We start from the raw sequence: 27,271 nt of genomic DNA, 5'->3' as shown, positions 1-27,271 counted from the left end.
CAACATTGAAAGGGGGGGGGGGAAGAGGAAGTGGGAAAGGTGTAAATGCTAGGTACGCCGAGTATTGGAAGTGAGAAAAAGTGTTTTTTAATGAAAGTGTCTCAACAATTTAGCAACTTGTTGTAGATCCAGGAGAAAATGACATCAAAGGCTCACTACTTTAAGAATGCAATGTGTGTGTATGCTGCACAATATTATTGATATGCAGCACAGGAGTTTTGGGCTTTCAGACTTTTGAAATCGTGTTTTATGAGATTTTACAGACCCATCAGTAAAATATGGTTAATGGAACGTGATCGTACTAAAAGGGCTATTCATGTTGCAATAGCTACATGTATCTTAGTGTTCTTTGTAGTTGGTCGTTCAAGGTCAATAATTGTAAATAAAATGAGGACAAAGACTTTGTTCCTAGATCTCAGATTATAATGTACACCTGCATTGGCCAAATCTGTTAAGGCCTCATTCATTACTGCTAAAGAGCATGTGTAATGCTTACCTGCTACAGTAGTAGAACCTGTGCAACTGGCTACTTTAATAGACAGAGTCTAGCTATAAAAGCCTCAGTTAGCCATCCAAGATTCACTTGGCAGTTTGTCTGCTATAGTAAACCAACTAGCTGTTTGCAATTTGTTAAAGTTTTTCCCCTCCCTCCCTCCCTTTTGAGATGGGTTGGAAATATCGCTTTGCCTTCATTAGAATTGGGTCACTCCTGCGAGGTGCGGTGAAGTCTGCGCAGCGACTTCAACCAAGTATGTTGGCTCGTTTGCCTTGGTACATTGCTCGCTAAGCAATACTCTTGTCCCATCCAGCATGTGCTGTTACGACTCAGCTCGTAGTGCTGGGGAGATAAGTGGGGTTGTTCTATGTCACGCAATCCGGAAGTCACATAGGCTAACCAACCGCAAGGCAGTGTTTTCCTTAGAAAACGCCAATACATCTGTATATAATAAATTGTGATATGATATGATTGCGGACCATGAAATCCGAAACTTACACGCAAAGTACACAGCCTTTGGATAAAAATCAAAGCTCAAAAGTTTGCCAGTCAGGTGTTAAGCAAATACACTTTCAAAATCTGTAGGAAAAAAATAATGTGATTTATTTTTATCACAGGGGCACCTTAACCTGTATCATTCCCATTCTTTGATAGATTCATCAAAAAATTTAGCGACTCGCGCAATTTTGTGAAAACTTTGAAAATACGCATGAAATTAATCCTTAATTGCCCTCAGGCCCATGCAATTACATAAAGTATTTTTTATATAACCCTAAACTACTTATTTACCACCCAGTTGAATTGTAGATCTCCAACTATTGTTTTTGTAGGAGTTGTCTAAACATGTAAATCAAGACAATGTTATATCAAATATACAACCACTGTTATTTTTGTAAATAAAGATAAGTTCTACTTTTGTATTTCCTTCATAGTTAAAGGAGAGCAGTGAACAATCAGTTCTCATAAAGTGAAAATTAGTGTCTTGAAATTTGTAAAATGGGTTTCAATAAAATCCTAATGAAAACTTGTTCATTTCACTAGGATCTCATTGAAACCAAGTTTATAAATCTCTGGTTACTAATTTTTCAATGGATGAAAACATTGACAATGATATTATTATTATTTATCCATCTTTTGATTGCTTACTATATTATCTTTAGGTCGTGGAGCTAAAAATTGCACTCAGAGGAAGCCTTGCACTGAACAAGATTATTATGAAATCCGTACAGCTTGTGATAGCGAACATAAGGTATTAAATATATAAATTAATGATATCAACTTGGAAATAGTGTGCTGATCTTGGATTATACCGATCATTGATCAGTAAAGACTGCTGTGGTTTGACCAACAGTCAGGATCTCACTGCTGTCGTTTCAAGGTGTGCTTATTATGGTCATCAGGGTCTTCATTGCATAAGAAGACAACTATGAAATAATGTTGCTGCCCGCACAGGGCAGTCCTATTTCTGTCCTGATATCTCAACTTCAGGTTATGTTTGTGAACAGTTCCCAGGCCCCACTGTGTACAAAGTCTGTGATTGGTGAATTTATGTAAGACAGACTTGAATCTGAGTACTTTCACTGATGCGAAAGGAAGCATTCGAAGGGAGTATTATGTATTTGAAATCTTTGATGCAAAGCGAAGTATTCGAAGGGAAGCTTTTTACTAAAAACGGTAAGTTAGTCAGTTCCTGGTCATGTCAGGTGTAAATTTAAGTATTTCGGGAAGTCATCAGGGTAGTCAACGTTTTATCATGTTTGGACAGCAGTTTATCAGAAGAATAATAATTATTATTGTTGACAATTATTTCATCAGAATTTATTGGAAGTATTAGAAATCTACAATAAGTGAAAAAAAATCAAATGTACCAGTAAAAATAAATTGTTGAAGTTATATTACTCTTGTGTGTTTGCGTCTGTTAGAAACGAATGCCTTCAAAAATAAAAAAAACTTGCTAATTTCTACTACATTAATTTACTACATTTTTTCCAACCATCTCCAACACCATGTGATATCTTCATGTCTCACGCCCACCATTTTTCTCTGCATGGGGCAGCACTTCACTTCCTATTTGGAACCCGTAGTATTATTGCAATAGACATTGCAGATTTGGATACCTTTGATTCTGTTATCGTACGTAGTAATGTTGTAAATCCTCATCGCTTTATATGGTGTATACCAGTGTGGGTCCTCTAAAATAGAATAGTGTTTTGTTTAATTTGCATGTATTCCATATTTTTATCATAAAGTCCGTTGAGAAGATCTGTGCTGTTTTCTCTTGATCAGGGTAGAGGGTGAACCTCAGTTACAAAAGTTTCATTGATCCGTTTAACAGAGCAGAGCATTCAGCAATGAACAACACAGTTGTAACTTAAGAATTACGTTTGGAAAGTAAACCTTCTATTTTTCACTCTGAATCTCCAGACCCAAGTGAAATACCAGTGGATAGAACCAAAGATTTGTCAAGACGATATTCAAGGTGCAAAAGAATTACCTGCATCTGGAGCAAAAGAGGAGTGCCCACCCTGTAATCCAGGAATGCACCTTAACGGCAGCAAATGTGTGTTTTGTCCTGTCAATCACTTCAGTAACGGAACAGGAGGTTTGTTGCATACCCTAATGTAGTATGGTACCAATGGTACAATCTAGCCTCGTGACGATCTCTTGAGCTAATTGAAAACACTTGTTTGTACATTTTCTCTCATAGTATGCATGCTACTGTATGACTGGTTAATTTAGCAGGCCATATCCTTCGGTATGGCATGCTGTATGGCGGCTACAGTAAATTTAAAATGAAACTGTTCATCTTGGAAGCAAGTATTCAAAAAGCCAGATTTATTCGTTTTTCAGATTTTTATACATGCCCATGACTGAAAGGGTTATAAGGCCATGCACACGTTGTTGGTGCACAATCACAAATTGCTCGCAATGTCTGAATTTAATGCATTGTTTTTCAATTACGGAGAAATGATCAGTGCAAATATTATGAAACACTTCTGTATCATGTATAGTTTTTATCTCCTTTCATTTGCTTGGTACAGGTATTGGTAAATACATACACTAAGTTAGTTAACTCACCTCAATCTGAGTAGGATGCATCATTCGTTTGGTTTACAGCACATTTTCAATGGTCTGAAGACAGAGTTTGAATCGTATGAAAGAAAAAGGTTCGATCATTTGAATCGTCTGGGTTGAATAGATTTCGATCGTTTCATGCCTTCCGAAAGCAAAACCAGGTACTGTCGCATCAACTTTGTGACTTGTCTGGTTCAATTGAGAATTGAAAACAAGTACATGTACTGTATTCGTTTTTGATTTTGCTTGAAATTTGTCCCGGTTATTGTGCAGCCAAACATCACATGATTTTGCCATGTGACATCACAGTGTTGTTCACTTGCAAGTAATGTGGTGGAAGCAAGAGCAAGAGGTCCAACAGAAATCTTTTGAAACAAGGGAAACTGTCATAAACTCAAAGGAAGCGGGAAGACGTGAAAAAATGCGGTTGATGATCTTGTCAGGTCACTTTTCCATCTCGGTTTTTTTCCGTTCATCAAACACTTGTCTGATTAGTCAAGAATTAGACTTGTCAGTATCTAATCAACAGGTAAACAAACTGAAATAAGACTTCGAAGATTCAATTGAAAACAAACGAACCAAACGATATAGCCAATTAATGCTGAACGAACCACACTATGAGATCGATTCTTCCTGAACAAACCAAACCTTGAGAATGATCCATGCTGAACAAACCAAATGAACTATCAAACAATCGATTCAAACACTGCTCGAAATGATTATTTTAGTTTCTGCAACCGTTCTAAAATTGGGTTCGCAAATTATCGATGTAACTCTATAATTTCCACTCTAACTATGAAAATATTCACTACAATTGTACCTGTCAAAGAATGCTTTTGGTGGGATTGCCCAGCTCAATCTTATGTGCATTTTGATCTTCAAGGCTTTTGGTTTGTATTCTTAGTGAACATTTTTTTGCAAATTGTTCTAGCTCGCTCATCCCTGTTTTGGTATCAAATTTTTGTTATTGCTTTTCAAAATGAAAGATTTTCTGTTTTTCTTTCTATCAGCTAAATGCACATAAAATTTCCTTTCCATTTCTGTTTACAGAATAGGCCTTATCACGGTTTTCGACGCCATCTTGACAGGTAGGCAAAGCAGTCAGTGTTTATATGGGAATCTGATAGCAAATAACTTCTTCCAAAATTGAATTTTTCACAATTTCTGAATCACAACGTCAAAATACTAGGTAGAAGATTGTATTCACCGAGTTTGAAGGATGTAGCTTTCCTATGGGTCCCTGAGCTAATTTTTTTTAATTTTCCATACATTTGTCTTTAATTTTTTTCCCGCAAACCGCGTCTGGACGTTTGTCTACCCAGCCAAATTTACAGACAAATATGTGGAAAATTCAAAAGATTAACTGAGCGTCTTCTAGCCAAGCTACATCCTTCAAACTTGGTGAATACAATCTTCTACCTAGTATTTTAACGTTGCGATTCAGAAATTGTGAAAATTTCAATTATGGAAGAAGTTATTTGACATCGGATTCCCATACAAACACTGTAATTTCTGACCGCTTTGCCTACCCGTCAAGATGGCGTCGAAAATCGTGATAAGGCCTATCATTCTGTTGTCCTGATAGCTTACGTTTGAGCCCAATATTTTGCGTTACATTTTTTGTAACAGCATTGTACATCAACATGTGTTCATGGCCATAAGGGACACGGTAGTTTCTGAGGGCAGCTAGATGTCGTTAATTGAGGGGACAAATTCCTTGACTGCTTAACACATTGACACCTCAAATGCCCTAGGACCCCCCCAGTTTATGAATCAAATCGTCTGGCATATTAGACAGAGTAAAAAATCTCACTCCCAGGGGTCACTGGGTTTTAAAGGAAGAAAATAAGCTTTCCAGGTATTATACAAAAATTTGGTTTTATCAACGGAGTTGATAATGTAAATTGGGCTCCATAGTGAGATTCTAAAAGGTGACGTTTCGAGCGTTAGCCCTTCGTCAGAGCGAATCGAGGGATTATGGGTTACGTGTAGTTTTTATAGTAGAGTAGGAGCTACGCTATTGGTGGTAACATGGCAACGTGAAAAATAGGAATATATTAGTTAAATGAAAAGCGTTCGTTAATACCGTGGGGATTAAGGGTGCCGATTTGAAAGATGAATTTTTGTTCCAGATTCTTGCGGCTTTCCGTCGTACCTAGATGTAGGGAAAGGCCGCAGATAGCCATGTGTTTTTTGGTATTACAGAGTTGAACAATATTTTGTTGAAATTCCATATGAGTCAAGGGTTTGAAGTTTCCTCGTACAAAAAGGTGGAACAGTTGAAATTATTTCTGTGGGAGGGTCGTGATATTTCCTGGAAACACACAATGCAGAATGAAGAAAATAAAGGGTAAAGGCCATATTCTTACCTGTGCACTATACAGGAAATCCTAGAATTTAGTTCACTTGGTTTTTTCTCCATGATTAACTCCAGCAATATTTTAATTTTTGTGCTCTTTAACTTTCTAGATTGCAAGAAATGTGCTGTGTCCACTGAGCCTGTTTATGGATATCACTTCAAATGGTGGCGTGAAATACCAGATGCAATGTTTGCATCATGTTTTTCAATGTCAGGTAGGGTATCACAGATCACCATTTGATCAAAAGAAGCAATATTAAGCTCTTGCGACAATCATGGTGTGATGTCAAAATACAGATATAATTATTTTAAAATGCATAATGACGCAAAAAAATTTATTACCATGTTCGAAAGAGCTTTCAAAATAACGAAGAACTGTGTTTATTTTATTGTGATAGCTTTCCTGGTTGCTGAGTTATTCCAGATTTTGATTTATGCAAATTAGAGGACTTATGACCTCACATAGTGGACACAAAATTATGTAAAATCACAAAATATACCGGTAAGTCTGCAGGGTTGATGTGCTGCCAGAACTACACATTGTGATAAGGATTTTGATGTCACCATAGCAACATACTCATTACCAGATCTCTGCCTTCTCGAAATGAAAAATTCATTCTTTGTTGCTCCAGAGTCTAACAGACTTCCTTGTGCTTTTGCTGTGTAATGTCCATAGTTACTCCCACCCACTGAATGAACATCAAGAGAAAATAACACTTATTGGGGAGGGAAACTCTGATTTTACCCTTCGGATAGAGAAGGCCTGGAGCCCATTGTGTTGCCATGGAAACGTTGCAGTGGGCCATATCGTGGAACTTTGTGATGAGTATAACAAGTGTAAAAAGGTTCAGTTCTGTACAGAAAAACCCTTCAGAGATGTACCATTTTTTGTGATTTTACATCATTTTGTGTCCAATATGGCATGTCATGTAGAATTTTCAGCAGAGAAAATACATCAATTGAGGATAAAAGTATGGAACCATGAAAGGATGAAAATTTGCATAAATCAAAATCTTGAATAACTCGGCAGCCAAGCTATCACAATAAAATAAACGCCGTTGTTCATCATTTTGAAAGCTCTTTCGAAACACCCTGATAAAAGTTGTGTGTCATGTGCACTGAAAAGTTTCACTCTTTCTTGGCAAGTTACAGAACAATAGTTTGATTTAATGTATTTAGTTCTTGATGTTTCAGTATTTGTTACTCTTTGACTTTCAGATCGTGGATGTACTTCTAAACGAGGATGGCAGCCTCGTGGAGTCTATCTTGACAGTGGCATAAATCAAGCAGAAGATGTCTTCATGCGGCTGCGCATTCATGTCAACGGATTTGGAAGCCAGGAAGGCATTGTTCCACCAAAACCAGGCCAATATGGAGAGGTTACCTTCACCTTTGAACTGATCTGTGATGGCAACTGTGTTTTTAAATTCAAAGAGGTATATTGTCTCACTGTTATCAATGTTGTAACTGTTTTTTAAGTGGCAACACCACACAGAGTTGTCAGTTTTTCGGTTTTTTTTTTTTTGACTGACATAAATAACTCTTACTGAGTTCGAGGTCCATGCTTTAAGTTACAGACCGTGTTTTGAAAAAATAGCATAAATTATCACATTTGACTTGTGACATCACTGGACGGCATTAATGCCTGCCTGATGAGTGACTTAGCAAGTAGAGGTGTCTGAAATTTGGGCTAGGTGGAGGAGGCTTTTTTAAGCTGTTCGAAAGCCATTTTAACCAAGTGTTGTCACATTTTGTTGTTTTTGCTGCATGATAATTCTGATATTAAAATATAACATGTATTTATTTTTTTTATGGAAAATTTCAGAAGCCAAAGTATAAAGGAACTTCAGAAATTGCAACATGGAATGGAAAGAACAGAAAAATTAAATATAGGTAATTACAAAGAAGTTAAAAAAAATGCAGTATCAACGTTGAAGTGAATCTTTTCAGGATTAACAACTGCAAATTGAAATAGAGCCTGGGTGCCTTGGATATGTTGAAGACCTTTCACAGGAGGCCAGCCAACCAGCTCCTTAGCCTGTGTCGTGCGAGAAAAGAGTGCCTGCTTGCAAGCCACCCCTTCTCTGTGTTTGTCCACGAGCGCAGTATTCTGATTGGTCAAAAGTGACATTGGATAAGCCACCGAAGCTGTCCATGATCCTATGATAATAAGGAAATATTGAATTAAACTTCGGCAGCGTTTGAGGCAACTGTTATGGAAGCTTTTTGCGAGCTGTCTTGTAAAGTCTAGCCTCCCAATGCAGCTAAAAAAAGAGCAGAAAAAAAATTACAAAATTGCCAACTTGAAGATACTTGAAGAGAAGGATGCAGTGATGCCGACTGGTTATGGAAAAAATGTTTATCTTTCAAGTGTTCTGTATTGCAGTAAAACTCAAAAGGCTATCTGAAGTTATTTTCCCACTGGCAAGCTTAATGCAAGACCAAGTTGAGGAGCGAAATTCGCGGAGCTTGAACTGTAGTGGTCTACAGGACATGAAAGATTTTTTTTTGTGCAGTCTTCCGTCAATAATATAATATTTGCATCGGCGGAGCAAGACATGTACTAAAACCCGAAACACCGAAACGGAACCACCAGAACGAAACCACCAAAACCACTGGAACCACCGAAACAAGGGAACGGAACAAAACCACTGGAACCATTGAAACGAAACCAATGAAACCAGCGAAACAAGTGAAACACCACCGGAACACACGAAACAGCTATAAAAAGTTGAACAAAACCATCGAAGCAGTCTCTATTGCAGTATAAAATTTGACCTCCGGGCTGATTGTGGCTTAACGATTTCTCGAATGGTTTCCTTCAAGTTTCTTGTTTCAGTTGCTGTTTATTCACAAGCTTTACAGATTCCCTAAGCACACCAGAAGATTCTTTCATTTCATTATTAATTTTTTCCTTAATTAACTGTGTCACGCAATGACGCGCACATGGCGACCAAGTGAAAACGAGGTTGGAACAGTGCAAAGACCAAGGCAACAAACAAATACCAGGTGACAAAGTTATGATAAAAGAATGTTAACGCATTTGTATTATTGAAATATATTTGCATTTCAAAGAGATACACTGTAGTTAATGGTGGAGACTGAATTTGCCAAGTCTATTGTGTGCTTGTGTAGAAAGGAATAACTTTGAACAAAACGACTAATTTCACTTACAGTGAAACTACATCACGAGTGAAAGAATTTCAGAAATTCGTGATCTGCATGGTCATTATGGCTGTTTCGATAGCTGTTTTGGTTGTTTTGCGGGTTTCATTTTGGTGTTTCGATGGTTTCAGCGGTTTCGTTCCGATTGTTTTGTTTCGGTGTTTTGGGTTGTAGTACATGCCGCGGAGCAAGCGCTTGACAGTCTAGTGCTGGTGAGTTCAAATGGATCTTAAAAGATACATGCTGAAAATTCGATGAATCCCACACTGTGGAAATTTGGACTTCTAAATGGTAAGCTTATGCGCTGATCAACTCGAAACTTCAACCCCCCCCCCCCCTTCCCCAGGCAAAGCCAAACTTTTGAAGATTGGATCATTAAAAATTCCTGTCCCGTTGGCCCAAAATGAATTTGAAGGGTTTGTCTGTCGTATCCTATTAAAGAACAATCATCGTCGGCTCCTGCTGTCTTTAATAAAGACCTTCTGAAGAAATAAGTAAAATCGTTCTCTGGTAAAAAGTTTTGAAAAAACTATGAGCTTTCGACAGACTGAACTGCTGCCTTCAACGGATAAAAATGTGTGAAGCCTAAAAGCGAAAGAAATTTAAATATAACGAAAAATTCGCTTAAATTAAAGGATAAAAGCATGTAGTAGAAAGAATGTTAAAAATGCCAAGAAAATTAGTGTTTCTTTAAGAGAATGTGATATTGTCTTGGGAGCGGGCACGAATTATTGTCTGCCCCAACAGTTTTTGCCGTGTGCCATGACTCCAATGTCTTTCTACTCCGGTTGTTCGCTTTGTCAATGATTTTAGAATTGTTAAAGTCAATATCATGATTAAAAGTCCACGCGTGTTTTGCGACATTTGAGCCTTTAGTACAATGCTTTAAGTTCCTCATATGTTCCTTTCTCCTAGTACGGTAGTAAAGGATCTTTTAGTTTCGCCAATGTAGCTCCACGGGCAAGATGCGCATGGAATTTTATAGATGACATTGCACTGGTCGTCTTCGGCAGGTCGAAACTTAGGGATAGGGAAATGCTGTTGTAAAGTTTTAACTGGTCTGCTAGTGACTTGGATGTCGTGTTCCTTGAGGATTCTTGTGAGAGGTTCCGTGATGCCTTTGATGTAGGGAAGGACTGCAAAGTTGCGTCGGTTTGTTGGCTCAGCCCATTTAAAGAACATACCAACCAACTCTTCTGGAGTAGGTGTAGGTGGTGGAGGCCTCGCTTTCTTTCTTATGACATCAGCAGCGATTTTTTTGGGGTAGCCGTTGGAGTGTAAAGCGGCGCAAACACGAGCAGTTTCACGGGTCTTTCCAACTTGTGTGTTGGGGAGATTCAAAGCTCGATGCAGGAGTGTCTCAGCGGTGCTGATTATGTGTTTCCTGTCAACCGCAACTTTCGAAGCCTATAAAATGCCAGGATTTGTTAGAAAAATGAAAAAATGGCCGCAATGCGTTTCGAACAGTTGCAAAGATCCATTTTAGCAAAAAAAATATTTTGGGGTTAGGTGCACTTTAAGTTCCTCATATGTTCCTTTCTCCTAGTAGTAAAGGATCTTTTAGTTTCGCCAATGTAGCTCCAAAGCTACAAAGAGTTAATGCAATGTAAATCAGTTTGTGACGTCAAATCAGGAATAGACCCACTCCCCTTCTGACTCGGTCGTGAACAAAAGATGCTTGGATTTTCGCAACTTTCGAAGCCTATAAAATGCCAGGATTTGTTAGAAAAATGAAAAAATGGCCGCAATGCGTTTCGAACAGTTGCAAAGATTCATTTTAGCGAAAAAAATATTTTGGGGTTAGGTGCACTTTAAAGCATTGTACTAAAGGCTCAAATGTCGCAAAACACGCGTGGACTTTTAATCATGATATTGACTTTAACAATTCTAAAATCATTGACAAAGCGAACAACCGGAGTAGAAAGACATTGGAGTCATGGCACACGGCAAAAACTGTTGGGGCAGACAATAATTCGTGCCCGCTCCCAAGACAATATCACATTCTCTTAAAGAAACACTAATTTTCCTAGCATTTTTAACATTCTTTCTACTACATGCTTTTATCCTTTAATTTATGCGAATTTTTCATTATATTTAAATTTCTTTCGCTTTTAGGCTTCACACATTTTTATCCGTTGAAGGCAGCAGTTCAGTCTGTCGAAAGCTCATAGTTTTTTCAAAACTTTTTACCAGAGAACGATTTTACTTTTTTCTTAGCATGAATCCTGGTAACGGATCTTCAATATTTTTACCTTCTGAAGACCTTTTTGGTCAACCTCGTTCCCAGTGTCTCTCTTCTCTGTCTCCAATGGAGATGCCCCAAGGCATCCAGGCACCATTCACATTGATACACGGTGGAAGTGGGGAGGGCAGAGGGGGAAGCAAAAGCGCAACAGGACAAACACAGCATGAAGTGTCTTGCAAAATGTCTGAATTGCCACGCGGTTAATTGACTGAATGAGCATGCGCCTGCATCACACATGTTTGAGTGCTTTTAGATGATAGACCTGCCCAGACCACTACTGCCCTTGTTGATCTGCATTTAACAAAAAGAAAGTTCAGTTCAATCTTGTTTTGTTTTCTCTATCCCATGCACATTTTTGGCTTTATATGATTTTTACTCCCATGAATTAAAAGTTCATTCTTGTATTTCTTCTTTGGCTTGTCATGGGAATTTGGTGTTTATCAGGATCATACCCTTAAGCTGATAATCTTCACTCAAAATACATGTCTACCTGATAGTGCATTCAAATTGAGAGGAGAACTTACATACTGATCAATACTGGAAGAGAAAAAGATAATGGTCATAGACCGTATTCATAAATGGCGGCTTATTAATTATTCTTTTGTCTTTATGCTAATCATCCTCACTAGCCTTGTTAGCACGAACAAAATTCTAAAGAAATTTTGTTCTAAAATGAGGCTAGTGAGGATGTTTAGCATAAAGACAAAAGAATAATTACTTAGCCGCCATTTATGAATACGGTCTATTGAGAGTTTTCATTTTTATTCTATAGGCGTGACTTGCATATCTTGTACCTGCCTGAAATTGCGAGACATAGCCCCCTAAACTCAGATTGTGCTTTTTGTTATTTTTGTCAGGTATGTTATTAACTCCAAGGAGAGTACTGAATTTATCTGGACATTCCAAAAGCACAGCACTTACTCTTATGAAGTAGATGCATTTCATTCTTCCAGTGACAGGTTTGTTCTAGCTGTATTACTGATTGTTATTCAACTGTATTAGTTATTGCACAGAAAATGCATGAAACGAATACAAATAATCCACGGTATTGTACAGTAGAGAACTGGTTGGACTAGTTCAGTTCCTGGCATTGCCCCACATGCACAAATCGGTGACATGTTCTTGGTTGTTTACAATTCATTTGCTAAAAATTTAGTGCAAAAAAAGTTAGATAATAAGTAGCCTACAGGTGTGTATTATATGTTTTGGTGTGTAGTATCGCCAAGCATTTCTTGTCGTTGTTTGTATTTTGACTTGCCCAGGCAGGCTCAAGAAAATACAGCACAGCTTGTAAAACATAGTCAACGATACTACACACACACACACACCAAAACATCTAATAAGAAATATATGTTAAGTAAAGTGTAGAATCCATGGGTCCTGCAAATGAATTTATTCAATTTGTTCACAAGGCAAAAATTTAACCACCCATGCTTGGTAGCCAGCCAGGGAACTTTCCTTGAATTCTTATACGCCCAGGACATAATTAAGTGGCCCTGATTACCAGTAGATGTATAAATTACATTTTACGTGAATGCAAGTCTTGTGGATTTTTAATGAGACATCAACACTCCAAAGCTTAACTGCCACTTAATAGTTTAGGTGTTCCTCTATCAAGTTGGAGTGAATGGAACTCATTAGAATATATTTACAAGTTGGTAGAACCCTCATTTTTTTTGTTGGCAGCCGCTAACAACTTCACAGATTGTTGATCTCTCATCTCCCAGCCCGACTAGCATTCCAAAACTATGAAAGCCATGGTGTGTGTAATGAAAAGGACAGCAAATTACTTGGGGTGGGACTGGATTCAAGAGGCAACAGAAATTTCAAAAATGGTGTCTAATTAAGAATTGATTGGCTCAAGTTTTGTTCATAGTGAAATTTGTAAATCTTCTTGGATTTTTTCCACTTAAAAACTAAAGTTCCTTGAATTGGGGAAAAAGAAAACAATATTAGTCCAATAAAAAAAATTATTATCAACTTTGCAGTGTATTGGACTGCGTTATTTGTATTGTATTGGGTTGAGCCTGCAATCCAATCGAAAACCAGTACCTGGTCATCAGTCAATTTAAAAAAAATACAGCTGACCTCGATGAGCTCTAAGCTTGAGCCCGCAATATGGTCACATGATACTGGTCAGTGGATACCTTGTTTTGACAGGTGTCAATTGATTAAACCTTGGATGTCCAATATCAAAGATGTATGCTGTAAACTAGCATGATACTGGTCACATTGGCATACATGGAGGGGTGGGTGGACGTACCTACATAAGGACGGTTGATGACATAATGGCTATAAAACCACGATTTCTCACATTGATGGGTTACCACATTTTCTTAACAATGGTGCTCTGCTATGATCCAAATTGGGAAAACAAAATTAATATACAAGCCAGGGATCCATACTCATTTTTATTGAAGTCGTCAGCTGGGCTAGTATGTCTTATGATATACTTGCCCGGACAAATCTTGGGTTGCCCAGGCAAAAATGCGGAAATATATTTTCCTTTCTCCTGAAGGTGGCGAAGCACCTTGTAACTAACGCCACATTGTGAGCTCAGCTAAACGACTTGCTAACAACCATGCCATCCCATGCCATCGGTGAGGGACTCATTGAGATACATGAAAATTGAGCCTGCAATCGTTTCATGGAAAGTACCGCGTGGTCAAAGATTGCGCCCCAAACTTGAGATTTCATTTCTGGAAGTTTCCATTAAAGGAAAAGCGATCAGAAGAAAAGTACATTCTATATTATGACATTCGATGGCATTCATGAAAAGACATTTAATAAAACTTCACTCGTCTAATGGATGACCTTTGGAGTTATTATACTCGTCCAGACGGGTTATTTGTCGTCTGAGACGACCGGATGACTGCGAAGGTGGATCTGTGCAAGCGAACAAGGTCTATTATTAATAATGTGTTGCTTTTTTCCAGAGTCAAGATCTACTCAATCATCATCAATAACACAGTTGATGGTGGCGCAGAACATTGTCGCGAGTGCCCAGTAACATCATCTGAAAAGGGGTATGTCAGTCTCCAAAATTGCATCCTCTAAAGTCACTTCCTCTGGAGAGCTTTGAAACCTTTTAAGACACATTCAGTTTGAAAAGCCTTATTTGGAAAACATGTGGCTGATTTTCTTTTGTCCTATGGGTTGTTCAATATTTGTAAGGAGATGTGTCCAGAAATGCACATATTTGGATAAGCAACAGTTTTGATTAGAGTCACAAAGTGTCTTACTTGCTCTCCTCCCCAACTTGAACATTATTTGCATCGGGGAATACAGACAATTTACAATTTACCCCCCAAGCCTTACTCATCAAGTTAAGATAAAGAACAGCATTTATCCTCACCAAACAATAATATTAAAAGTGTGCCCAAACTGAAGCTGTGTTAATAAATTGGCAATGTTCATCAGGTGTTAGAGCGGTTTTCAATTGAGTGTCGAAAGTAATTGGAGAATTGCTTTGGTTTTGCATTACTTCACTCAGTGATTGGTTCAAAGTTCTCGCGCCACTATTTCAACCAATCAGAAATGGAACTAAAACTAATTGTGGCTCGCGTGAGCACATTTTCCTGTGCTTTTTGTCGGCTATGTGTAGTTACTTCGAGTCTTGATTGGTTTACTGGATTGTCTCCCTTCTTTTTGATAATTATTGTTGTAAATCTGCTGTGCCCTCATTGTTGTTTCCAGTTGCATCAGCTGTCCTAAGGGAAATTACATAGACACACAGAAGCACAAGTGCGTCCCTTGTCCTAAAGGTAAGGGTGTTACTTTCATCCTTATTAAATTAATATTGCTTATTATATGAGTCCTAAATTAGTTTGGTATTTGACTGCGCATTAAAACCTCGGCTTCCTGGCAACTATTTACGTAAAAATCTGGAAAGAAGCAGACTAACAACAATTTTTATAAAAGTGACGACACATTTGAAATTAAATTTACATGTTTTGGTCGTGCAACGACCAATGATATCAACAAGCAATTATATCATGTTAATTTAACTCTCTCGTTCTAATCAACATGTTCCATTGTACACTCTTTTTTGTTACCTTTGGCTGTTTTGTTAGATTCCCAATTTATTTCACGTTGTTCTTTATCATTGTTTAGCATATTATAAATTCAAATGTAACTTCAAATTAATTCTACTTTCAACTGAAGATGGTCGTTGCACGACTGAAACATGTCTTGTAAATTTAATTTCAAATGTGTCGTCACTTTTATAAAAACTATTTAAAACTATTTCCCTCCAGAAAATGTCTGTGCTATAAGAAGTGGTTTTGTTTAACCCCCGAAGAATGCGACCCAATTAAATGAATATTATTACAGTTAGCAATAGAATTCAGTACGAATGAAACGCGAAAGTGTCTGAACACTTTTGTTGCAGATTGTATGTTTTTGCTAGATGTTACTTCTTTTTTAATCTGTCATCTTAATTTTGTAAAGTGTTTGGAGCAGATTCTTGATAGGTGCTATAGAAGTAGTGTTAGATTATTACTAATATCATTATCATTATACGATTCTTGCCTGTACTCTAGTGATCTTCTGGGTTTCCTTCTTGTTATTGTTGTTGTTGTTGTTATTATTATGATTATTATTTCGTTCATTCACACGATATGTTGTTAACGTGGTTTGCAAACTAGGCATCAAGCCACGACCTATGGCCTTAGGTGTCTAGTGTTCTTCTCAAGATTCTTGCCGTTCCCAACAAGGAGGCTTTTTGTTTTAATACCGTGCAATCTAGTCCAATTTTCTTCAACGATGTTTTCAAATTTTGCTGAACGTCCCTAGTGCACCAATGACAATTGGTACGACAATTATTTTTTCGGTAGCTCCAGATTTTCCCAATCTCTCTTTTTAATTCTTGGTATTTTTCCATTTTCCATTTTTTACTGACCAAGTTTCCTGCCCCCGATTTTTCCCCACTGAATTATTATTGTGATGTTTCGACACACATCCTCTTTTCTCAATTTCTCACACTTAGAACATGCACAGGCCGCCCACTAACACACAAAACACCCAACCACTCAATTCTGTCGATGCAATTACTATTATTATTATATTATTATATTATTATAATTTATTATTATTATTATTATTATTATTTTAGATGTGTCCAGAAATGCACATAATTAGATTGGCCCAGATTTCAATAAGCATCACAGCGTCCCCTTGCTATTTTCCCCAACTTCATCATTACTCTTGTTTCTGAATACAGACAATTAACATCAGAAAGCGTCCCCCAAAAGCTGCTCATCATATGAGTGTATTATGTGCATTCATGGACAAAAGTGAATTAATAATAATAATATTGTTATTAATATTATTGTTAAATTACAAAGATGTTTTCAACAATGAAGTTGACTTATTGGGAGGTTTCGTAAACATATTTGATATTTTGGTCACTTATTTTGGCTGTAACACATGCTTTCATGTCTCATGTCTGAGCTACGTATTGTAAGTTTCCAACCCTAAATGTGTAATTTGGTGATTCCAGGTACCTATTTAAACACTAGCAACCCTTATGGGCGGACTGCATGTATTAAATGTGGACCAGCACTGACAAGGTATCGTATAAGATTCCTACATGTAGATACCAAAAACACTCTCATAAGTGGAACAGGCAGAATTTATTAGGTAGTGTTTTTAAGTGTCCTCGTGGTGTGATAAAATAACTGGTATTGTGTCTAAAGGTGTGCCATGACTTCTTGTATTTACAAGCCATGCATCATAGAATCAAGAAAGTTTCAGTTGTGTTTTGGGTCCTTTCGTGTTTGTTGAATGTTTTTTTTAATGAACAGGATAGTGTTACTTTATAGTTTAAATCTTCCAAGTATTTGTATAGGTAATCACATGTGGCTGAGTAAAATTAAGGACAAATACCGTGTGTTTCCAGAAATTGGCCGAGTTGCAGAGCATCAAGGGCAATTTCGGCAATTTCTGAAAATACAATTGATATTAATCCTTAATATTACGAGCAAACTTGCTATTACTTGTTTATAATATAAAAGGCAAAATTCTTTTATTAAGGTTACGGTATACCTTCAGATCCCTTCAGATCGACAATTTTCTTCAAATTTGAATTCTTCGGTTAAAGTAATGATCAAAATGGGATCTCTAATGTAAAAAAGAAATTATTCAAAAAGATGAAATATTGGCGGAGAAATGGCGGTTTTACGTTTTGACAGTTTTAGCCCTAGTAAGATAATGGTTTGACACCGACTAGTTTTTTTTATGTTTCGTGTAAGACGTTTCGGCTGGTGCTTAAGCCTTCATCAGTTGCAATATAATGGTAGCACACGTGAGTCAAATAACAGCACGTCGAGCGCGCGCTGATGAAAATCCGCGTGCAGTTTCTTGAAAACGTAGCGCGAGACTTAAGCCCCATGCCAGAGACTTGTAGACCTCTGGGATGGCGATGTGGTCATTTCCAGACTGCGGATCCTTTATTGAGTACCAGGCTTCCAAGAAAAGTCGCTCGTGGTAGTTAGCCTCATGTCCAACAACTCTGACACTTTCGTGGACATGGCAGGCGGACGATCTTGGAGTCATGGTCAAGCATAGCAACAGCCCTTTTGTGTTCTGTAATGCGCGTTTTGAGTGATCGTTCGGTTTGACCGTAGTATACAAAACTGCAATTGGTGCAACTGATTTTGTACACTGTGCCAGATCGTGGCTGGGCAACCTTTTCTTGGGCTTTCGGTCGAGGGAACAAACTGTTCACAGTTCTCAATGGTTTGAAGGCGACTTTGATTTGATGCTGCCTTAAGATCGAACTAATCCTTTCTGAATTGCCCTACACATGGGGTAGCACCACGAAACTATTGGACGGTAGATCGGTAGGGAGTTTCGACAGCGATCTTTCGCAGCTATTGATAAAGAATGAGGGATAATTGTTGTCTCGCAGTACAGTCTTGACTCGCTTCCTTTCTTCGTGTTTCCCCTTCTAAAAAAAAGAAAGAAAAACTAAAATCTAGTCAGTGTCAAACCATTATCGTACTATGTTGGCTCCTGACTACCACTACTCTAGTTTTAGCGCTGTTTGCTCGAATCAGTTTTTTCACTCGAAGCGGACACTTTAAAGAGCTAAAACTCACAGGGAATTTGTCTGATTGCCCCCAAATTTTGACAGTGGCTAGGTTAACATATAAACACAAAAACGTTTCTGCGAATTTTTTATTTCAAAATATTTTCCCTCTGAGAGCAATTTTTGTACGAACACTTAAAATTTTTTTAGTACTATTTCGACAACGTTCTATAACTTTTCACTGTAACTGAGTATGGCAAAACGCAGACACCTTTTTTAGCGCTTTGGGTCGGGAAACGGAGGAACAAAACAAAATAGCGAAAAGAAAAATTTGCTGTGACTTGTAGCTTTGAAAAGGGGATTCGGACGCTCGCATTTTGAGGTCGTGAAAACCTCGACAATTCATTTAATTTCAAAATTCTTGATATGGTTTGGTAGCCAGCTCTATAAGCTTAAATTTGATATTAGGGTTTAGGTATCTACAGTTTGAACCGGACGCGCTGCATTGCTCAGACGCGAGACACCCCTGAAGGTATACGGTAATCTTAAGAAGGTAAAAAAAGTGCACTGTTAGGAAGCTATTTCACTGTTAAGTTAGTGACAATGAAACATAACACACGTGAATCAACTAAAAAAAAAATTTCATTTTTGTACAACAACGCCAAAGAACTGAAGCCGGCCGTGCTAAGGAATATTTGGTATACATGAAAATAATCAAAGTAATTTTGCCCTCTGTTATTATGCTGCCTTTCTATGCCAGCCATTAAACACATTACTTAGCCAAGATGAGGTGGTGTCTTGATACTTTGCCAACTGTTTTCATCTAAGAAGTAAAACTGTCAGTTAATATTTATTTCTGATATTCATTTAATTTGCAGCGAGGAAGGTTCAACTGTGTGTCACTCCAATTGCTCCTTTAGCTCTAAGAAGCACAACCGCAAGTTTGATCTGTCTGCTCTCAATGGGTAAGATTACACTCTCCTATAAACTTTCAGTACAGTAATTTAGACAGGCCAATGGAACATTCTTGCATCCGTACAGGGTCTTGTTTAAGGACGGTGCCTACTATTGTTATCGCGCATACGTTCTGCGCATCTCAAGATATTGGGGTTTCCTATTGGTGGAGCTTACTAATGCAAGGGTATTTTTGCGCGGTTTAAAACTATGCGGAGAAAGCAGAACTTAGCAAGTGCTCTTGGTATCCAAAAAGAAAATTGGGGGTAACCACGCATTTTTCAGATATAATTAAGCTTCAATTTGGAAAAGAACACCATACATAGCTTTTTACTTTAAAGCTTTTTACAAATATTGTTGATTAATTATCTTTGAAAAATGTGTGGTTACCCCCAATTTTCGTTTTGGATTTCAATAACACTTGTTAAGATCTGCTTTTCCCGCATAGTCAGTAAACCGCGCAAAAATACCTTGAATTAGTAGGCAACGTCCTTAACATATGGTATACTTCTACTTGCAATACCCCCAGAATATAATACTCCCCCTTTGTTCTCCTCTAAATAGGTCATTTCCAAGTTCATACGTGTATCTGCCTCCTCTTCAAAGCGAGTCTAATTGCAAGGTTTTTCTTATGAAAATTAGTTTTCATTCATATTTGAAGTAGAACTTATTACCATCACAAGAACTTCGTACTTAGACTTGCATTGAAGACAAGGCAGACATGAACTCGGAAATGGCCTATTGATATTAAGCACACTCACCAGACTCTGCTGTACTTCTTTCAAAGTTGCGTAATTGCAACAAATCCAATTCCACCGATGCACCAGCCAAGTATCGGCCTTCAATATTATTGACCAACTGTGTGTGTGGTGGAGTGGTTGTCAGACCTTAAGGCACCAGTCAGTAGTGCGGTACAGGAGTGTATAGAAGATAACTACAATAGGTGATCTCCTGCCATTAGTGCATCAACTTCGTTTGGCAAAGAAACTAACCATTGACAATGGATGATAACTTCTGTTGCTAGAAAACAGTTCTTTTAAGAGCTACAAATGATTCCTTTACGCTCACTTAAAACCTAGCTGCCTTTTGATCCACCAAATATGAAAAAGTTACCAGCAAAGGTATTCCTAAATAATTCATCTTGAATGGGACTTGAACTCATCACCTTCGCAGGTGTAGTGCACTACCAGTAATACTACTAACATTCTAGTGATGATGATGATTTAATTTATGAAGAGTTTAAGTGATAAAAGTATTGTAAAGCACTTTACGATCATGAAAGAAAATCAACAAAAATCGAACACCCTTCGAACAACTGGTGCCAGGTGTATAGCTATAAGAGACAATTGCTTTATTATCCAGATAAGCAAGGGTGCTGCCGAAGAAAAATTGTCCGGGAGCCCTTCGGGCTTCCAACATTAAAAGTTAGTATCCCGAGTCATTTTATCAAGAGCCAAGAATTAATACCAATTGGGATCATATTTACATGTGAGTGAGGATTAATCAAGTAAGGCGCCCGTTCGGGCTACTTGTTCAGAAATTTGGTCGCCCGTGCTCGCAAATAAGGCGCCCCAGGCGATAAGTGTAAGGATCACGTCTATCATTGGTTAAACCTTCAAATATAATACATTTATTAAATTCATTCACATAGTCAATGATCCAATGTTTGATTCTTGTTTATTTTTTTCTCTCAGGGCACACACAGTTGCCGGTGCTCCTTCTTTCACCAGCCGTGGTTTCAGATACTATCACCTCTTCAATGTAAGCCTTTGTGGTCAAACTCACAGAGATGCATTCTGCCACAGTAATATCAGCCTTTCATCGGGAAAATCAGTGAGTAAACACTATTGCTAAATTGACCTCTCCACCGAGGTTAAACCATGCTTTCAAATAGAAATGAGCATTTTTGTAGTTGAAGATGAATACAGATGTATAGTTACTATCTACCGAAAGATTTCCTCAATGCCACACTCGTACAAAGTGAGCTTGATTACATGACCATTGACAACGATAATTATTTGAAATTTTAAATGATAACTAGCTTCTCTGGTTTGAAAGAAACGTTGGGACAGCTTTTGGTTTTTACAGGTATGTTACCTAGTTACACCCAGAACATTTTTAGAATTATCAATTGTTGATAAATGTTTTACAAAAAGAGTTCTATTCGTCTTTTTTGTCAATCCAATATTCTCCAGTATATTAATTATTAAAGTTTTGTGTGTTAAATGCACACCATACATTCAGCCAAGATAGTAAAATGGCTTGCATTTGCTTCAATTCCAGAACTTGAGCCATGTTTATTTATGATACACTGTATTTAACTTAAACCTTCATTTGCATTTTTTAATTTGATCTGGACACAAAGAATATTGGTGCACTGTTTTAATTTTTTTAGTTTGTCTATTTATCTACTGTTAGCAAAACAATTTGTAAATTTTTGTGTTAAAATCTTTGCTGTGGACATGATATGGATTGCATGGTAAATGCCAGCAGATGTACTTATAAAAGATGTGATAGTTGGCTTTCGATCTTATTTTTCCAAACAGCTTCTGATACTCACCATCTAAAAGAAAAATGACTCAATATTGATATCTATCTCAAACTCTCAAACTTTACCCTCTTTGCAGGAAGTGTTTAATCTGACATCACCAGTTTGCCGAATGACTGTTATTCCAGATCCCCATGTCATCACCACTCAGGCAATGAGGTTGGTGCAGTAAAACAGTAAAATACTGACTTTCACGTAAAGAGGCAGAGTTGATTATCTGGTGCATGATGCTCCCCCCCCCCCCCCCGGTCTTTACGGTTGTTTTTTTTTTGGGGGGGGGGGGCTCGGAACGTTAGGAAATCGTCCACGGTTGGGAATAATAATATTGTAAAATTGAAACTTAATCTGTGGACTAATAGAAGTGTAATTATTGGTATTCATCTTGGAAGGTTGGCGTGACCACATTACTATTAACGTGTTAATTAACGTCTTAATGGTCTGAAAACGAAATCTATAGCCTACGACATCGAGGACCCAGAACCATTACACACTCAAGATGGAACTGAGCTAGAATGGAAAGATGACTTGAGTACCTCGGGTCATGGGTCGATAGCTGTTATAAGATATCGCAATTAGAAAAGCTCAGGCCTGGAAAGCACTCAAGGGTATGTCAAGAATATGATATTCCAAAATGAAATCAGATCTGAAAAAGAGGTTCTTCATAGCCACAGTGGAATCATTCCTGTTATATGGCTGTGAAAGCTGGGCTATGTCTGTAGACCAGGAAAAATCTCTCAATGGAACATACACAAGAATGCTACGCGAGGCCCTCAACATCCACTGGGGCAGTCACGCACCAAACGACGAACTGTATGGTGACAAGTCAGTGACAAGGTAGCAACTTTTAAATCAGCCACAACTTTCTGTTACAGCTGATCACAGGTAAACACTACAACTTGTAGCGAGTGCTTAAATCGGGTCTACAGAAAGCGATACATCTAAAATTTGCGTAACGAGAATCTTGGCTAAGAGGCTTTTGTTTCTCTTTTTTAGTTTGGGTGAACATCTTCTGGGGGTCTACGAGGATATTGATGACAACTCCACAGATAAACGTTCAGTGTTTGCCGATGAAGGAGGTGAGATAACAAACGTTTTTTTACTCTGAAGATGTTTTTAAAAGACTTGGTGCAGAATGGCTTTGCTTACTATTGACAAACAACAGTTTTGGTCCATGCCTTTGTAGTCCGTGACCTCAAAAACTTGAACCTACATTAAACATATTTTTTGTTTAAAGACGGGGTAAAAGTACACCTGATACTATTTCTTAACCAGTCGTCTGCCACCCACCTGTTAAGAGTGATGTCATCTTGTGGCATGCTATAAACGTGAGCCAATCAGATTTTACCGGAAATAACCCGCACGTTGCAAATCAAGGGAAAACACCAACAAAGTAGAACTCCAGCCGAAATGTCAGCAAAGTCAGACTTCATTCATACAAATGTAGCTATTTCTGCAAATGTCGCTTGACATTTGGTGCGATTCCTCTACCCAAACCATCATGCAAGGAATGCAATCAAGAGTGTGGAGATACTGTACGATAAACTTTATTTAAACTCGAATTTAAGATGCCAGAAGCACATGATCTTGAAGCGTGTAACTTTTCCTTGGAACAAAGCTTGGGATTTTACGACACCAATTTTATGCCCAAATATGGACAAAAATAAGATCGAAGCTGCACGCGCGGCAAAATGCACGAGCTATGTTACATCCAAATAAGGACATTTTTGGACTTAAAAAAAAACCGCAGCTCTAAACCAGAGTTTGACGCTTCATGATCGTGTGCTTCTGGTAAAATAGTACTCAGTAAAACATACTAGAAAGTGTAGTTTTGCAGCAGCAGCAATAGGAGTTGGTCAATTATCATTTTGTAAGAAGTGTCACTAAACCTTTCAGCGGAAAGCCCTTCCCTAAACAATGTCGAATACGCAATTGTGGCTTCAGCACTTATTCCACAATTCAGCTATTTTTGTGGACTTTACCGCAACTACAAACGTTTTGAAGTGAACGTTCGGGATAGATAAATAACACTATAGGGAAAATATCGTTGACGTCACCTATTATTATTGTGAAAACAAGGGCCTCGTTGGCTGTCGAAAGAAACGGTCTTTTGTTCCTGTGTTTGGGACATTTGAATATTAAAAGCAATGTTTGTAAACAAATGTCTTCCCTATTCCCAATTGTCGTAGGAAGTACAACCAAAACGTTTTCATGTCGGCAAACTATTTTGCGGATGCATTCTCTCTCCACTAAAGGCTTTTAGTTAATTTTGAAGACGAACCAACAGCAGCTGTAAACATCGTGTTCAAATCGTTCTCGGCGGCCATATATAGCCATATAAAGCTGTCTTTATTAAACAAAAGAACAGAACTCATTTCTAAATGCCGCCACGAGAGTAAGTTTTACTTAACAAATTTCAGTAACCGCCAACAATTGCTCTGTAGAATCTTTATTTCACACGTAGATCAGATCATCACACTAGTGAATTAATGATGAAATGGTATATGAAATGAATCATATATGAACTGCGGATATGATGACTAGTGAATTAATTAGCTACTTATCTAATTTCTATGTAAGAAGGTATGTTCTTAGTTGAATAAAGTTCTGTCTTAGATATATATATATTTATAAATTTGCTATTCTGTAACTAATCGCAAGTCCAGATTCTGGGCAGCGGCAGACGACTCGTTAAGAACTTGTATCAGGCCTACTTTCCGCCCTTTCTAAAGAAAAGTACGCCTGATCGCAGTTTAACCGGAAAGGTAAACTTGTTGCCTGCGTATTCTGCATTCTCGACTTGCACACACTCACTGCATGTTTAATTATACATTTACATCAGTGTTGTAGAAACCTAAGAATTCTTCTCCTGCAACTATCTAAAATAAAGTAGTGAGGGTCTTGTCATAATTTAGCAACTGGGGAGAGGGGGGCGGCGGGTTCAAAGATTTTCAGTAAAGCGGCGGAAATAAAGTGACCCTCTCTAGGCAAGGGATTAAAATGTCTTGACCCTTCCCTCGAACTCATCCTAAAATTCTGTTCCCCCCTCCCCCGATAAATAATGGCTCCAAATTTGTTATACAGTGGCACAAGCAAAATGGTTCAATAGCTTGACTTGTTCCTATGGCAGGAAATATTTCGTGTTTAGTTATAATATTAAAACTGAAGCATCCCTTTATGATCACAATAGCTTAATTTCGTGACCCTCCCTCTTTTGCTGTCAATTTTTTTCATGGCCCTCCCTTTTGAAGGGCTAAAGAAACTGTGACCCTCCCCTGTTTTCCACTCAGTCTACCTCCTGCTAATTTCTGACAAGTTCCTATTACATTCATAAAATACATTATTATACATTATACGTAATACAATATTGTGGACAATGTAGGAAAAAGTGAACTTCTTGTGTCAAATTAAGATATTAGAAACTATGAAGAACGGAATCTTATACCTTTTCTTTGCATTGCTTTGTTCCTGAAGAGCTGCGAGATTCGGTGAAATGTGTAGCGTTAAAGAATAAGACGTTTTTCATTGTTTTTGTGATATACATACAACGCCTGTTAGTAGCTAAAATTGAATTATTGTCAAGTTTCGTGGTCTGTAACTATCTAAAATAGCTGTGATCTGGTGATGCAGGCGATTAATATTTGTACTGAATTTTTGTTTTTAAGTTTGATGTTTGGTTTGTAACCGTTATTCGGTTTGTCCGGAAAAAGCACTTCCTAACCGAGCGTTGTTTTTGTTTTTGTCAAGGTCCGGTGACTAACACCTCAAATTTCTTCCTGTTCAAGTACCATGGCAGAAGGTGAAGCATAATTATGATGAATGACGATGATCATAATAATGATGATGACGACGATGACGATGTCGGTGATGATAATGATAACGACGACGACGGCAATAACGATGATAAGGAGACCATGTCAATGTCGATGATGTTGACGTTGACGATGACGATGTCAATGTCGATGATGTTGACGATGATAACGATAATCGAATGTTGGTTTTTGATGAGAGGGGAAAAATCTGTCAGTACCCAGGAAAAAACCTTTTGAAGCGGAGTAGAAAACTAACTAGCTAAACCCACTTGTCGTTGAATCGAAAATTCAATCCTATGCGACATTGGTGGAAAGCTAGCAGATTAATAATTGTTCTTATTAATTTCTTTTACGTTGACTCCTTGCTGTTAATCTTCAAACAGTCCCGCACAAGGTGTTTGAAGTTGATAACATGGGCAGTCGTTTGCCCACGGCCAAGGTCATCTCTCTCCCATGTCGAGAGGCATGCATGGGTCTTATCTCCCTGAGGTGGCGTCACATTCTGTGTTTCATTTCAGTTTTGAAAGAAAGAAATGTTAACATTCGAGCTGTTTCATTGTCAAGTAGTTTGTGACGTCATCATTGAGCTAGACCCATGCCTCTCACTAGCTCGGCCATGAGATAAAGGACTGCCTTAGGTGGAGAACCTAATCTCTAGTAAAGATTATATTTTCAGCAATGAAAATAATTGAGGTTTGGGGCACTTCAAGTCCTCATCAAAGATATGGATGATTGTTGGTGATGGCTCATTCGTTGAAAAATTTCCCTTGTTGTTTTACCATGTCGGAGCGGGAATGCAGAGACTGGTATTGACGCAGCAAAAAACCGGTTTAGACCGGTCGAAAAAAGGTTCCCTCTGCAGGTACCGAAGCACAGATTACGTAAAACAAAAGACAGAAAACAAAACAACTCCAAATAGAAACTAGTCCCAAGTGACCAATAATACAATGCTTTACGGTACATGCAGAAAGACCCCGAAAAAAAGGGAAAACATTAAGGATTCACGGTTGTATTTGGTTTGTGAGGTTTTTCTCAACAAAGAGAACATTTGTCGTAAATTCGACACGACAACCACAAACTATCATACATCACTGTTCCACGAGTCTCGCTTTGCGCAGTGACAGAGTGTCCGAGTAATACACAGGAGCACTGAGATTTTTTCCGAGTGTTGCCAACATACAAGGTTTCATTCGTCTTTAGGGTTTTTTCACAAAAATGTTCCAACTTAGAATACAAAAAGTTCAAATGGCGGAAACGAACATGCGTTGTTTCTCGAATGAATGCCGTCCGAATCATGTTGGGTAAAATGTGGTAATTTAACTCTTGAAATAACGTTGTCAATGTTTTGTTTGTTTTCCAGCTTTACTCAGGCCTGCCCTAATGGTCGCTCGGTTTGGGTGACCCTGCTTTGTGACTCTTTTGTTGAAAAGGTGAAGATCACTTTTTTCTTTAACAATGGCAGTGATTGACCCTTGACCTGTATCTATTTGTTTCCTCTCAGACTCTACTCTTTTAGTCAGTCGAACTTTTAACGGCGTTGTATGTGAAGGAAAGGTTGTGAATTAGATCGAGAGAAAATGAGCGACTCAA

At 38.0% G+C, this 27,271-nt stretch overlaps 1 protein-coding gene across 2 annotated transcripts in view; it reads left to right on the top strand.

Annotated features, from left to right (window-relative positions):
* The window catches only part of LOC138057260 (endosome/lysosome-associated apoptosis and autophagy regulator family member 2-like), a 62,357-nt gene that overhangs the window by 27,386 nt on the left and 7,700 nt on the right, over positions 1-27,271 (top strand). For both annotated transcript variants that reach the window (XM_068903303.1, XM_068903302.1), the window contains exons 10-24: positions 1,657-1,745; positions 2,921-3,098; positions 6,041-6,145; positions 7,149-7,366; positions 7,756-7,823; positions 12,198-12,299; positions 14,277-14,366; positions 15,037-15,104; positions 16,841-16,910; positions 19,249-19,335; positions 21,019-21,157; positions 21,952-22,031; positions 22,866-22,948; positions 25,617-25,668; positions 27,042-27,111. In XM_068903303.1, the coding sequence (XP_068759404.1) occupies positions 1,657-1,745; positions 2,921-3,098; positions 6,041-6,145; positions 7,149-7,366; positions 7,756-7,823; positions 12,198-12,299; positions 14,277-14,366; positions 15,037-15,104; positions 16,841-16,910; positions 19,249-19,335; positions 21,019-21,157; positions 21,952-22,031; positions 22,866-22,948; positions 25,617-25,668; positions 27,042-27,111 (1,499 nt within the window). The remainder of the gene's footprint in view (positions 1-1,656; positions 1,746-2,920; positions 3,099-6,040; positions 6,146-7,148; positions 7,367-7,755; positions 7,824-12,197; positions 12,300-14,276; positions 14,367-15,036; positions 15,105-16,840; positions 16,911-19,248; positions 19,336-21,018; positions 21,158-21,951; positions 22,032-22,865; positions 22,949-25,616; positions 25,669-27,041; positions 27,112-27,271) is intronic.

This window comes from Montipora capricornis, chromosome 7 (assembly GCF_036669925.1).
Source record: "Montipora capricornis isolate CH-2021 chromosome 7, ASM3666992v2, whole genome shotgun sequence".
Taxonomy (NCBI): Eukaryota; Metazoa; Cnidaria; class Anthozoa; order Scleractinia; family Acroporidae; genus Montipora; species Montipora capricornis.
The sequence above is the reverse complement of the archived record's forward strand: the minus strand, read 5'-3'. Positions and strand labels throughout refer to the sequence as shown.